The following is a 14,039-nucleotide window of genomic DNA, read 5'->3' as shown; positions in this document are numbered from 1 at the left end:
AGAATTCACCCTAACTAAATCGAACAATACCCAACCGGCTAATTTTAGATGATAACAGGCGAGTATTGGTCCGATTCTCATTGTTAATTTTCTAAAACCAGCAGGTATCTATTCGATTTTGGATTTTTGGTGGTCAAAAAATTAATTTTGAATAAATTTATTATTGATGTACCAATTTGAGATTTATTGTGATATTAATCCCTTTTTTTTCTTTGTCATCATGAAGTTTTATAGCAAGATAATAGCGTCGTAGGCGAAACCGTTTGGTAATCAAATGGGCGTCGGAAATAGTAATATGGTACCGACCATCATTTGACGACCCGAAAGTTCCAAAAGCGACCTCGGTTCATGTTCAAGTCCAACATCTATCGTGGTGTCAATTCCGATTGCATTCATTCCTTGAAATCTCGATGATGGCCAAGTCTCTAACAAGATGAAAAGGTACATAAAGTGGGAGATCCTATGACTAGGGTCAAGCATGAGATCCTAGGATTAGAGGCATGCACTAATTAATATCCTTACTTTAAACATCAAAAGGTGCAAATCTTGCCCCCTATGTTTGCTTTGCAAGTGTAACGGGTTCGAGATTCTCGGGTAGATCTGCTCCCCACTCTCCTCAGTTTTGTCCCTTTTGAGAGTTAGCTTTCAAGGGATGGCGTGCTTAGGAGATGAGTCTAGAGACCATTAGAATAATCGAGATTAGATTGTTTTGATTAGTAGGGTGCCCTTTGTTTTAGCTTTTGACCTCATTCCAATGAATCTAATTAGTAGCTCTCTGATCTTTTGTTAAATCCACGGGTCTATTAAGGGAGAATATTTTGTGGAGGCCAGAAATTTTGGGCATGATTCGAAGACACAGTTGCACCTAACCACAATGACCCTAGGCACCTCTAATTCAAAATGGCATGAATTGATCTTGATCACATCTTACCCTAGAATATCCAATGACGTGGTATGCAATTACGACTCAGAAGCAGAACCCCATTTTTGAAGCCCATCTTCTTGTTGAGCCATATCGAGCCCATAATTAATGGGGAGAAATTCTGGCCGTCAACCTTTTCGTTTTTTCTCATCTTCTTTTTTTCAATTCAAGAAAGAATTAATATCGCGAAAAATATTAAACTAATATGCATGTGATAAATTTACCACAGACTAATTTGATGGTACACCCGTAATAAATCTACACTAGTTAATTTTCGTTAAATTTTGCCATCAAATTGCTGAGTTGAATGACACATGGCAATTAATGAGTATATCAATTTGGAAATTTTACCTTTCGTTTGTCACAAGTGGACCAGTTTGGGGTATTTCGTGACATTAACCCAATTTAACGGAAGATAAATTTGTCATAAGTGTACCAATTTGGGGTTTTTGATGGTCAAAAAATTAATTTGGAGTAAATTTTTTACAAGCATACCAGTTTTGATTTTTTGTGGTTAAAAAAATAATTTGAGGCAAATTTATCTCGATTTTGTCACGGTGTACCAATTTAGAGTTTTGTTGGTATTAACCCTTAAAGAAAATACACCACTTTTGATCTTTCTTTTGTATCTCAAATGCTAAGGTTGAAACTTTTTTTAAACTGGCGTGTTCGGCTCTATCAGCGCTCGACCCATTGTGTATTGATCGTGTGGACTTTGGCCTGTAAATCCACTTATAGTTGTATATTTCTAACTCCTACTTCCGGTAGTTGCAGTAGAAAACTAAGTATCATGATGAGTCATTTCCACCTTAGTCCCCTCTTCATATTGAATTATTGCGACTAAAATTTGATTCCTCCAACGGATGTAACTATTTTTTAAATGATCATTCATCAATTATGTCGTCCCTCTTGTCTCTTGCATAGGCTACATAGTCCATGAGTTTAGGCGACCATCCCACGTCAAGCATCATGCTGCACATCCTCGCCCGGATGTGAGCGAAGGCCCGACGCCCTCGCCTATGGCCGGCATGGGTGCATAGGCTATCGTTCGTGGCCGGCGAGGGCCGTAATGCGCTCCCCCGTACCAAGCGAGGTCGCTGGCCCTTCCCACCGGTCGGCGATGGTTGACCTCACCGGCCAGATATGTAAAGGAGAGGAAAATTAATAATAAAAAAAACAAGAAACATGTTAAATATTGATAAAAATTATCCATGCCAACGCCGTCCATGCCATGTAGGACATGAGGTGTTCACATCAGCAATTTTTTATTAAAATTGGCCAGAAAGACTTAATTGACAAAATGTGAAAAGATTTAGGACTCAATTGGCCAATTTAAAAATTGTATGACCAAATTGACAAAAGTGTAATATATTTAGGACTTTTTGGACAATTTTTCATCGTTTAGCTCGAACACACGTGTTATTGAGGTTATTTTATGCACATTATACTAAGAGAATTTTCGTTTTGGCCGGAGTTATACTAAGAAATTGTTCGGTAGATTTTTTCCGTAGTAGCGTCGGCTGTAGATAGGAATGTTGCAATAATTTCTACGAGATGTTTGGTAAACACATAGAACATGCAACCCCTCCGTAGAACCCCTTCCTTGATTTGAGATTTTTGGTTGCAGCTTATTAAGCATTAAGGAACAAAGATGTGAGTGTGAACGAGGCACATGACATATGTTAGATTGCTTACACCAGACAATTCCATGGTCGACCACTTGCTCGGGTTTTGGTTCGCATCTTATCTAGTCCATGGAATACTAACTAGTCCATTATGTTGGGATAATTGTGCAAAAAGTCTTGAACATATTGCATGACGGTCAATTTAGTCCTAAAATTTTCATTTTGACTAACTTAGTCCTAAATATCTTGATTTTATAAGATTTTGTGGAATCATTGCTAACAATTATTTTAAAAGCTTAAGCTGTTGATGAATGTGTGATTTAATGATTAATTACTTTAATAGATTTGATATGGACGATGTCCAACTCTGATGTTGACAATTTTTTTATAATTTTTAATATGTTTCCTGAATTATTTTTTTCTTTTTTCTTTTCCTTCTCCTTTTCTATTCTTTTATATTTTCCCTTTTTTCCTATTCCCCCAATCCCAAAAAAGAAAATTCATAATTTTTTTTAAGAAAACGGAAAATAATTTACGTCAACGCTAATCGTGCCATGTAAAGCGGCCGGTGTCCACGCTAGAGTTTTCCAAATAAAATTGACTGGAAAGACTACATTAGCAAATCATTAAAAGTTTTAGGACTAGATTTAAAAAGTTTAGGATTGAGTTGGCCGCCGTGCTATGGCTTTAGAATTTTTTGGACAATTTCTTCCCATAACATTAGTAGGACATTTCGTGGACTTTGGATTTACCTAATTAAGTTGGACTTTCTCATCACAAATAAACTACAATTTGACCATAAGCAATACCAAATGAAATCTATGTAGGGAGTTGTATACATCGTGCTTAGTCCCACTACATGTTGACCGACCTTATTTGGAGTACAAAATAAAAGTTAGGCTAACTCCCCAAGGAAACCCTAGCTCGAGTACAATGGAAGGGACAACCATTTAGGGTTCCTCCAATAGTGACTTCTCTAGTAACTCTCCCTCGGCGTCTCCGATAGTAATTCGTTCCCGTCGTCTGGTAATTAGGAGACTCCAATGTAAGAGACAGCAACCCCACAAGGAATTTCGTCAAGAATTAGAATGATTTTTGCCCTAGGAAGAAATTCCTAGGTTGTAACTCCAACACCCTTTTGTTGCCGCTGCCTCCCTTCACTCCATAGTCGATGTCAATTTACAAGCGTTCAAATTGTTGTTGTGTCCGTCCGAGGTTTCCTTTATCACATTCCATCCCTCTTTATATGGTTTCTCTCCATTTGGCATTCAACATGAAGCACCCTCCTAGATCTTCTTGCTAAACCCTCTTCGTGCTACAATGGGTTCGCTTCCTTCCACGCCATCCCCGGAGCTTTTCCCCTCGGGGCATCTCGTCTACGTGCCGTTCTGCCACAGGGACCCGGCGCTAAACGCAGGCGCCGCTTCGAATTGGATAGAGTGCTACGACCCGTCCAGCAACTCTTGGTGCTACGTGAGCCTGATCCCTCACGTGGTGGAAGGGCACGTCCTGAAGGGCTTCGCGATGGTGTCGGTCGGGGACATGATATATGTCATCGGCGGCCGGCTCTGCCACAGGGAGATGGCTCACGTCTCGGATGAATTGGCCGACTGGGTGGACGTCGAGGTGGAGATACTCTCGACCGTGATGAAGTACGACGCCAGGACCGAAAGATGGTCCCTGTGTGCGCCGCTGGGGACTCCGCGTTCGGATTTCGCATGTACCGTTTCGGACAATAAGATCTACGTGGCCGGCGGGCAGTCGAATTTGGGTTGCGCCAGGGGGGTTTCGTCTGCGGAAGTGTATGATCCGATTCTGGACGAGTGGAGTCCTTTGCCCGACATGAACACCATGAGGTACAAATCGGTCGGAGTGACATGGCAAGGCAAGATCCATGTGGTTAGCGGGTTCGTGGAGCGGTTGGACTCCGACAGGGCGTCTCCGTTCATCACCGAGAGGAGCTCAGCGGAGGTTTTCGACCCCAGAACGGGGACATGGGAGCTGATGGCGACGATGTGGCAATTGGATGTCCCACCCAACCAGATCGTCGAGGTCGACGGGAAGCTCTTCAGCTCCGGCGATTGCCTGAAAGCTTGGAAAGGCCACATCGAGGCGTACGATGCGGAGCTCAACATGTGGAACGCAGTCGAGAACTCATGTCACCGGGAAATGTCGCAAGACTCGCAACCGATCAAGAGGCTCTATCTTACTATGGCGCCCATCGGGACTCACTTGTACTTCTTGCGAGGGTATCGGTTCTCGGGGGAGGCGCCGCAGACCGTCTCCATGGCTTGCAAATTCGACACATCACCAACCGCCGCCGCTGCCGCGTGGACGAACTTCGAGCCGATCGTGGAAGCCACGGAGAAGGAGCTTTGCAGCCACTGCTGCGTCGTTAAGCTCTTGTAATAAGCTTGATACGAGCCTAGACCAAATCCAGACGGGTCTTGAAATGATCCTACACTTTGTACTTGGATCATACTTTATAAGTTTTTTTTTTGTTTGTTTGTCTAATGAAATCTTGTTTTTAGTCTCATCGTACCATCACTTCCACCTGATTTTGTCCCTGGTATATGATCAAACTCCAAGAAAAATTTAGTGAATGATCGCATGAGCTATGAGTAGTGGGGCTAGAGATCAATAATGGTCATGGAGAAATTAAACTTGTACTCGAATATTAGCTTCCTCGACTAATAATCTTTGAGGGAATTATCAAAAAAATCTTAAATTTATTGTATTTATATCAATTCAGTCTCAATTTTTTTTTTGGCTAATTGAATGCTAAACCTTTTACATTTATACCAATTTAGTTCATCCTGCTAATTTTGACCGTCTGGAACTAACGTAGCACTATCTGTGCCGACGTAGACTTTTTTTAGATAACATTTTAATAATTTTTTAATTTGATTTATAATTTTTTTCTTTTTCTTTTTCCCTCCTCCATTTAGGGCCCAACGAGGGCCGCAATGGCCTCGCCAGATTTGATCAGGTGAGGGCATCTCGGCCCTTCTTGTGGCTGACGATCTAGGAAAAAATAGGAAACACTAGAGAAAAGAAGAAAAAAATTATAAAAAAAATCCAAAATACTATTTTAAAAAGTCCACATGAGCGTCGGCGGTGCAGTGTCAGTATCAGTCAACCAAAGTTGGTCGAATTCTAAATTGACAAAAAATGCAAGGTTTAGGATTGAATTAACATAATTGCAATAAATTTAAGACTTTTTGGTAACTCTTCCAATAATATTTTCTATTTACATTTACACATCTCTCTAGGAGAAAAGGAGAGGATAAATTTTTGAGCAGGCTGGAGCACGGGATGGACAGATCAAAGAAGCGGTACATCTAGGGGTGTGCAAACTGGACCGGACCGACCCGGACCGGCTCGGGACCGGCCCGGACCGGCCGGGTTGGTCCGGTCCTTGAGGTGGATGGTCCGGTCCCCGGTCCCAATAAATGGGACCGGTGGATGGGCGGTCCGGTCCTCGGGTTTCTTATATTGGGACCGGACCGGCCCGGCCCGGACCGGACCGCCAATAATATATAATTATTTATATATAAATATATACAATTGCAAAAAAAAAATTGAAAACAAAACAGAATAATAAAAGTCCACTGCCCATTTTTTTCCTAACCTTGCACGGTCGCACTCTCCTCCTCAAGACTCACTTTTTAGTCTTATTTTCTATCTTATTTTTGGTCATTTTTTCTCTCTGCAGGCTTTTTTGAGTGCGGTTGGTGATGTTTTTATCATGTAATGGCTAGATTTGGTATTGAATTCGAACATTTTGGTCAAGTTCGTCGATCATAAAAGTCATAGCGAGTCGCTATATTTTTACCATGGTATAGTTTATTAAGTTGACTAGATTTTCAATAGTTAGCGGTCCCACTGGGCCGGGACCAATCTGGGACCGGGACCGGCCCGGACCAGGACCGCCGGTCCCGGTCCGGTCCTTGGTCCCGAAAATATGAGGACCAAGACTACGGTCCGGTCCCCGGTTCCATGCCGGGACCGGACCGGCCCGGACCATGCACACCCCTAGGTACATCGATGTTTTGACTAGCTTGACTGACCGGATGAAATGGGGTAGAACATCCGGCGGTTCGACCCGGCTCTCGCTGACGCAGATTTCCTAGCTGGGCAGAATGGGTCGGACCGGTGCATTCGATATCAATTTGGGCATTGGTAATCGAAACTTCTTGTAAAAGAAAAGGGAGGGTCTAAGCTTAAGCTCTTCAGCCCTGGCGATTGCCCGAAAGCTTGGAAAGGCCACACCGATGCGTACGATGCGGAGCTCAACATGCCGAACGAAGTGGAGAACTCATGTCACCGGGAAATGTCGCGACCGATCAAGAGGCTCTATCGTTTACTATGGCGCCCATCGGGACTCGCTTGTACTTCTTGCGAGAGGGGTACCGGTTCTCAGGGGAGACATCGTGGACCGTCTCGCTGGCTTGCAAATTCGACATCTCGGCGACCGCCGACGCCGCTTGGACGAACTTCGCACCGATCAGGGGAAGCGGCGGAGAAAGAGCTTTGCAGCCGCTGCTGCCTCGTCAAGCTCTTGTAATAAGCTTGATACGGGCCTAGAGCTAATCCATATGGGTCTTAAAATGATCCTACACTTTGTACTAGAATCATACTTTATAATTTTTTTTTTCCGCATGAAGTCTTGTTTTTGGTCTCATCGTACCATCACCTCCCCCTGATTTTGTCCCTGGTATTTGATCAAATTCAGAGAAAAATTTAGTGAAAGATTTGCATGATCTATGAGCAATGGGACTAGAGATCAATAATGGTCATTGACTAATAATCTTTGGGGAGACTTATCAAAAAAGTCATAAACTTATTGTAATTGTGTTAATTTAGTACTAAACTTTTTTTTTTGTCAATTCATCCCTAAAACCTTTTGCATTTGTGACAATTCAACTCTTTCAGTCAATTTTGACCACCCAACATTGACGTGGCATTGATGGCAACTGAAGTGCATTCTTTTAAATAATATTTTAATAATTTTTTTTTTATAATTTTTTTCTTTTTTCTTTCTTTCTCGCACTTAGGGTCGACGAGGGCATTGCGGCTCTCATCGGCTGCGGGCGAGGGCTGCGATTGTCCCGTCAAATCTGGCCGGGCGAGGCCGCCATAGCCCTCACAACCCCAAGCGAGGTCATCTAGTCCTCGCTTGTGGCCGGCGAGGATCAGTCACCCTCCCAAAAAAAAAAAGAAAAGAAACATTAATGAAAAGAAGAAAAATGAGGAAAAAAATTAAAAAAATTATTTAAAAAAATTTCACGTCAACCGGCCATGGGTCGGATCGATTCTATCGGGCCGATTCGGACATTGGTAATCGAAATTTCTTGTAAAAGAAAGGGGAAGATTGGATTCCTTTTGACCTGACTTGGTAAAGCAGCGACGGAGTAGCCATGATGAGAGAGACAAACGCGCGATTCCGGGGAAAGAAAACGGCCGGCGCACCGGAGGGAAAGGAAACCGGCGGGGAGAGAGAGAGAGAGAACACTACAGCGTTTGACTGGGCCCCACGTGACGAGGATGTCTTATTTTAAAATTGGACCCTCCATCCCCAAATTTGCCCGCAATTGTAGGCGCTTCCCCGACACGACAAGGATGACATTAGAAGAAGCCCAACTTTGTTGAAAAGTATTGGGCCTCAAGCAAACGATGGGCCCCACGGATTTTTGAGACATTGGTGGGCCCAACCGACTTACTCTGTGTTTTTTTTTTTTAATAACTTTTTTTTGGGGGTCCTTTTTCAAGGATAGACTGGGACTTGGATCATTAGGACCCCTAGCCGTAAGGTCATAGGCAAGCATCAAGCCTCTAAGTTTGTCTCTCTCTTTTTCCCAAAAGCTCCTTTGAATGGACCGTCATACTTTTTTTTATCCGAGGAAAGATAGTGAATCGATTCTAAGCAGGGTAAGGAATCGGGAACCTATCATGTTAAGCCGGTTCTTAATTTTTGGAATCGAGAAACGAAACTAGTTAATTTTGGTAATGAACCGGCCAATTCTAGGGTCGATTCGGGGACAAGCCTGCTTTTTTTTTCCTTTTTCAATTTCATTTTTTCGTTACTCCATCATATGAATTGTTTTTAGCAAAAAGTTCTTGATTATAATGCCATTAAGGCCCACTCATATTGGAATACAACCTCGTTACTTTTGCAAAAGTTCTAAGGTAAAAGACCTATAGGGTTTGGATTTTTTAACTGGTTCTACATGGGCGCTACCAAAATCTTTACCTCGGAACCGAATCGGTCTCCATATGAAGCAACTTTTGATAAATCTGATAAGACCGGTTCGGTTCGGTTCTCCAACTTAGTTGCTTAACTCCAGGGGAAAGATGATTTCCATAATCCTCGGAGGACCGATTCACACTCCCCAATAAATGGGGTTATAGTATATTTTATCATACTTTCCACCATATTATCGCATAACATAATTATTCTAAAGGTTTTAGATAAACGAAACGAGAGATGCCCTTTTATAATCAAATGACCACCGATCCTCAAAAGATCGAATAATCGGAGATTCATTGGAAAGGAGGAAAATTCTTAGATATTTAGGTTCTGTTTCCAATCGAATTGAGCAAGATCGATTCAGTTCGGTTGGGTTCGATTCGATCTCGGATTTGCTAACAAGACCCTAGGCGATTTCCCTTTTTCTTCATTTTGGATCATGTTTGGGTGGGCGGTCCAAGTTGGGAAGAGACTTAAGTGTGCGTGAAAAGGAGAGAAAGTGCACCCCACAGCCAAAATGGCTCAGGTCCTCTGCACGAACCACAGCCACATGAACATCACATTCGAACAGCTTTGTCCTGGGCATTTTCGAAACCGAAAGCACCTCCTTCTTATGTCGCTTCGACCCCACCCCACGCACGTGCCGCATAAGCCATGCGTTTTGCACAACAAACTATGCATGAACAGATTTAACTTTTCAGCTTGTTTGGCCACAAAAAGAAGGGGGAAAAAAAAAGGTGTTAATGACAATGTCAAAGACCCAAACTTTAATCCAATGTAAATGCCATTGGTGATCTTTCGGGAGATGGTGTTAGACCCTTCAATTTTCTTTTTTTTATATATTCGATGTGTAATGTGGCCTCGATATTTTCGGTTGCATCGATTAAGGCTCTAAATCATTTTGGAATTTTCGATATAGTTGACGCAATGGAAAATAGATTCGAAAGCACCAGAAAAAAAAATCAATTGCTAGAAGCGTCATCTTTTCGTTAAGGCTCCGTTTGTTTCGTAAAAAAAAAAAAAGAAGGATTTGAAAATTATTTTCCTAAAACGATCATTTTTATCTCTTATATAAATGAATTAATGAAAATTATTTTCATCTTCCACGAAAATATTTAGATAAAATTATTGGTGATGATGAAAATATTTTTCAAATTATTTATTTTTCGCGAAACAAACGAAACACATATTTTCAACTGATATCGCTTTTGATGAAGAATGAAGTGGATGAAACTAAATCCTCCGCGCTTATAATAAGTAAAGAATGTCACATGCCTTGTTCTTCTTGTCCTTGTACAATTTGTTTTGGCGAATGAAGTAACTCTAAAATCACTATTAAAGATGGTTGTACAAGTTTTCATAAATTTTTTAATTATTTTTCTTTTTCAATGTTCATGGTCTCCTTCTTCATTTCTTTTTAAATTTTTTACTGTTCTGATTTTTTTCCTTTTATTCACTGTTTATCTTCTTTCTATGTCACCCCACCATCGTTGGACGGGGCCGACAAGGGTTGCCAAGGCCTCGGCAATGGCCATCAACCCTTATCTAGATTTAGGGGAGGGTAGCAATTCTCGATAGTCATTACTGAGGCCATGACAATAGTGACCACTGCCCTCATGCACCAATCTTACACTTTGTGAATAGATGGAAGATCGTTATACCCGATATTGGCTCCTCATTTCCTCGGGAATAAGTGTATCGTAAGTACTAAAACTTATTGTGAAAGCACATTCAAATCATAAACCTTTCAAAATATATATAAATCCAGAAACTTGTCAAATTGGTGTAACCAAGTACCTTATTCGATTCCATCCAATTTGAAAGACAGAAAATGCTCACATGGTGTTTTTTTAGTGTTTTTATTATAAAAGTGAGAACCATGTTGCAAGGGGTCACATAAGTGAAAAGCTAAAAAATTTAAGAAAAAGGAAAAAATTTCGTTTATTTCGCAAAAAAAATTCGATGAGAAATTATTTTCCTAGTTTTTCGGTGTTTGGGTCATTTAGGAAAATTATTTTCCACACATGGGCATGGAACCTTGCTATTTGTTCTCGGGTCTTCGGCACCTGGGTCTAGAACCTCAATGCTCGCGCGTGGATCCCTAGAAACCATGCATGAGTATCCCGCTCTCGAGCTTGAGTCCCTCGACATCGAGATTAATTCCTTAGTGACCAAACCCGAGTCCCCAAAGGCTGAGCCTAGGTCTCTCGATACTGGGCCCAAGACTTTGGTGCCCATGCTAGGATCACTAGTGACTATGCCTATGTACTTGGCGCCTATGCCCAAGTCATTAGCACCTAGCCCAGATTCATCGAGGCTAAGCCCAAGTCCCTCACAACCATATCCCGAACAGCGGTCTAGTCCCTGGTGGCCATGTCTAAGGTACCCGGTTCCCATGTTCAAGTCATTGGTGCCCGGGCCCATATCCATTAAGGTAGAGTTGGCTCCATAAAGGTCATGCCTAAGTGATGAAGGCTGAGTTTAGGTCCCTAGATGTTGGGCCCCTAGCTTGGGATCTCGGTGCTCATGCCAAGGTTACCGGCGGCCATGTCTATGTACTCGGGTCCCAAGCCTAAACCATTAACCCTCGAGCTCGGGTCCGTTGATGTCGGGCCCCATTCGTCGATAGTGGGGCCTAGGTCCCTCAAGGTCGGGTGCAAGACCCCGTTGCCCGTGCCCGAGTCCCTAGTAGCTGTCCCCCAATCTTTTGGGGCTAGGCTTGGGTCCATAGAAGCCGAGCCCGATACCTCGATTTTCGTGCTTAGGTGCATAAGAGCATGCCTAAGGCCCCTTGGGCTAACATCTATCAAGGTCAAGCTTGGTTCTTGGCGGCTCGACCCAACTCCCTAAAGGCCGAGTGCCAAACTTCGGTGCTTGTGCCCAAGTAGTTGGTTCCCTTGTCAAAGTAACTAGTACTTGAGCCCGAGTCCACAAAGGCCAAGTTAAGGATATCGATATCCGTGCCCGAGTTCCCAACGGCTATGCCTAGATACCTAGCTCTTGTGCCCAAGTCAAGGTCCGTGTCTCTAGAACCGGACTTGGGACCTCGGTGCCCTTACCCGAGTCCCCGATAGTTATGCCCTAGTACCCGACTTCCGCACCCGGGTAACTAGTGTCAAGCGCTAGTTCCTCAACAATTGGTCCCAGGTGATCTAGGTCCCTCGAGGCTAAACCCAAGACCCCAGTGCTCAAGATTGTCCCCGGTGGTCATGCTTGTGTATCCGGCTCTTGCACCCAAGTTACTAGTGCCCGATTCGGGTCCATCAAGGTTGGGCCTCGATCCCCGGTGATGGTGCTTGATTTGGCTGAGCCCAATCCCTAGCAATCGTGCTTAGGCACCTAGCTCCCAACCCCAAGTCAGCGAGACTCTAGCGTTTTGATGTCCCTTATGTGACATTAATAATGTATGTCACTTTAAGAAAATAAAATCGAGTCTTCCTTTGAAATGAAGGAAAATAATTTCAATTCATGTTCAAATTTCAGCCAAACATCGTAAAGTATTGCTATTTTCTTGGAAAATGCTCCTTTTTGAAAAATATTATCTAGAAATGTCAATATTAGCAAACAAACAGGGTCAGAAACTGTGGGCTTTCTACTAACTTAAACAAATCAATTAGTTGATTAAGTAGCGTCACCAAACAAAATATACGTTGATATGGTGAACTCTTCGCGATGGTAAAAGATTGGACAAAAGTTACCAAAAATCGTAAACTATGTCCTTTGTGAGATATTTACCCTAAATTTTTTTTTGTGACACCAAAAACCGTACACTTATACATGTGTGACATATTCATCCCAAACTTGTACCAGTGTGACATATTTACCCAAACTTTTTATTGTGATATAAAAAAACCTAAACTAATGTCCACGTGATGCATTTACCTCAAAAGTCGGGATAAATGCGTTGCACGCCTATAAGTTTGGAGTTTTTGATGTCACAAAAAAATAATTTAAGGTAAACATGCTATACAAGTAAAAGTTTGGGGGGTTTTTGTGTCACAAAAAAAAAGCTTGGTAAAAATGTGTCACAAAGGTACAAGTTTGATAGTTTTTGTGTCACCGGAAAAAGTTGAGGGTAAGCGTGTTAGAGTTAGCATAATTTATGGCTTTCGGTGGCTTTTTCTCTAAAAGATTTAAAGAAATAAGGCAATAAATTACAAAGAAAGTAAAAAGTAAAGGTTTATGCAAACGTGCTTGCTAATGCGGGCTTTGTACGAAGTTACATCAATTAGGTGATTAGCGTTACCAAGCAAAAAATTCTTCGATCTTGACGTGCTCCCTCTCCGAAGTTATGCTCCTCCCCTTTTTGTAACATCTTAGCCTTTTTTTTTTTGTTGGTTTTCAAATTTTATATATTTGGCTGATGTGGTGGCCATATTAACGTTGTTTGTCTTCGAAAAATATATATAAAAAAGTCATGTCGATATTTTCTATAATTCAAATACGACGGAAAAGATTCGATTGCACCGATTTGACAAATTTTAAGATTTTATTACATCTTCATAAGTTTTAAGTCTCGATTGCACTTTCGCGATAAGTTTAAGGATTTTCAGTATAAATTATCCCTCCATTTGCATGTGTCGGTTATAGAGGCCAATAGTCTCACAATCTTTTACAAATACCACTTAAAAGGAATCCATGAAAAGAAAATCGACATATGAGTCAACTCAATCTCATAATTACAATGATACTATTAGCCTAAGCCTACAAAAGCACTTGGATTTTCAACCCTTTAATAATTGATGCAAACTATAGCCAAAACAAACCTAAATCTCGAGCAATAAATAACGTGTTTTGTGCGCGCATGCATGTAGAGGGAGACTCTAAACCCTAAAAAAAGAAGGGAAAAGAAATCTATCAATGGATACCAAACTGAAAGCACTAGTCTCCCCACTATCAAGAATTAGTGGAATACTAGATGGGTTTAGTGGAGTATTAGGATTACGAAAATCCAAATTAAGTCAATAGAAAAGTAAAACAATGGAAAAAACCATGAACCCCAACCTCTATCTACTATGATACATTACTCCATAAAAATTTTCTGGATAAAAAACCTCAAATTATATCCATTATAGCACATTAAAAATTTTCTTATCCCATTAAAAATCTCACAACACATTTGACATCCATCAAGGTTTAGTTATATGGTTTTTCAGCCAAAACGACATTCTTTTTGTTTCCCTTAAACCACGTGGGCGCCATATCGTTACAGTTTGCTTTCCGCCATCTATGAAGGCAGATT

The 14,039-nt window shown here is 41.6% G+C and overlaps 1 protein-coding gene across 1 annotated transcript; it reads left to right on the top strand.

Annotated features, from left to right (window-relative positions):
* Nucleotides 1-3,867: 3,867 nt before the first annotated feature.
* LOC115750359 (F-box/kelch-repeat protein At1g16250-like) lies at nt 3,868-4,956 on the top strand. The gene has a single exon (XM_030687657.1). The coding sequence runs from the start codon at nt 3,868-3,870 to the stop codon at nt 4,954-4,956; it is 1,089 nt and encodes a 362-aa protein (XP_030543517.1).
* The last annotated feature ends 9,083 nt before the right edge of the window (nt 4,957-14,039 follow it).

Source organism: Rhodamnia argentea, chromosome 3 (genome assembly GCF_020921035.1).
Source record: "Rhodamnia argentea isolate NSW1041297 chromosome 3, ASM2092103v1, whole genome shotgun sequence".
NCBI classification, from domain to species: Eukaryota; Viridiplantae; Streptophyta; class Magnoliopsida; order Myrtales; family Myrtaceae; genus Rhodamnia; species Rhodamnia argentea.
Note: the sequence above shows the minus strand (reverse complement) of the source record. Positions and strands in the feature narration are given on the sequence as shown.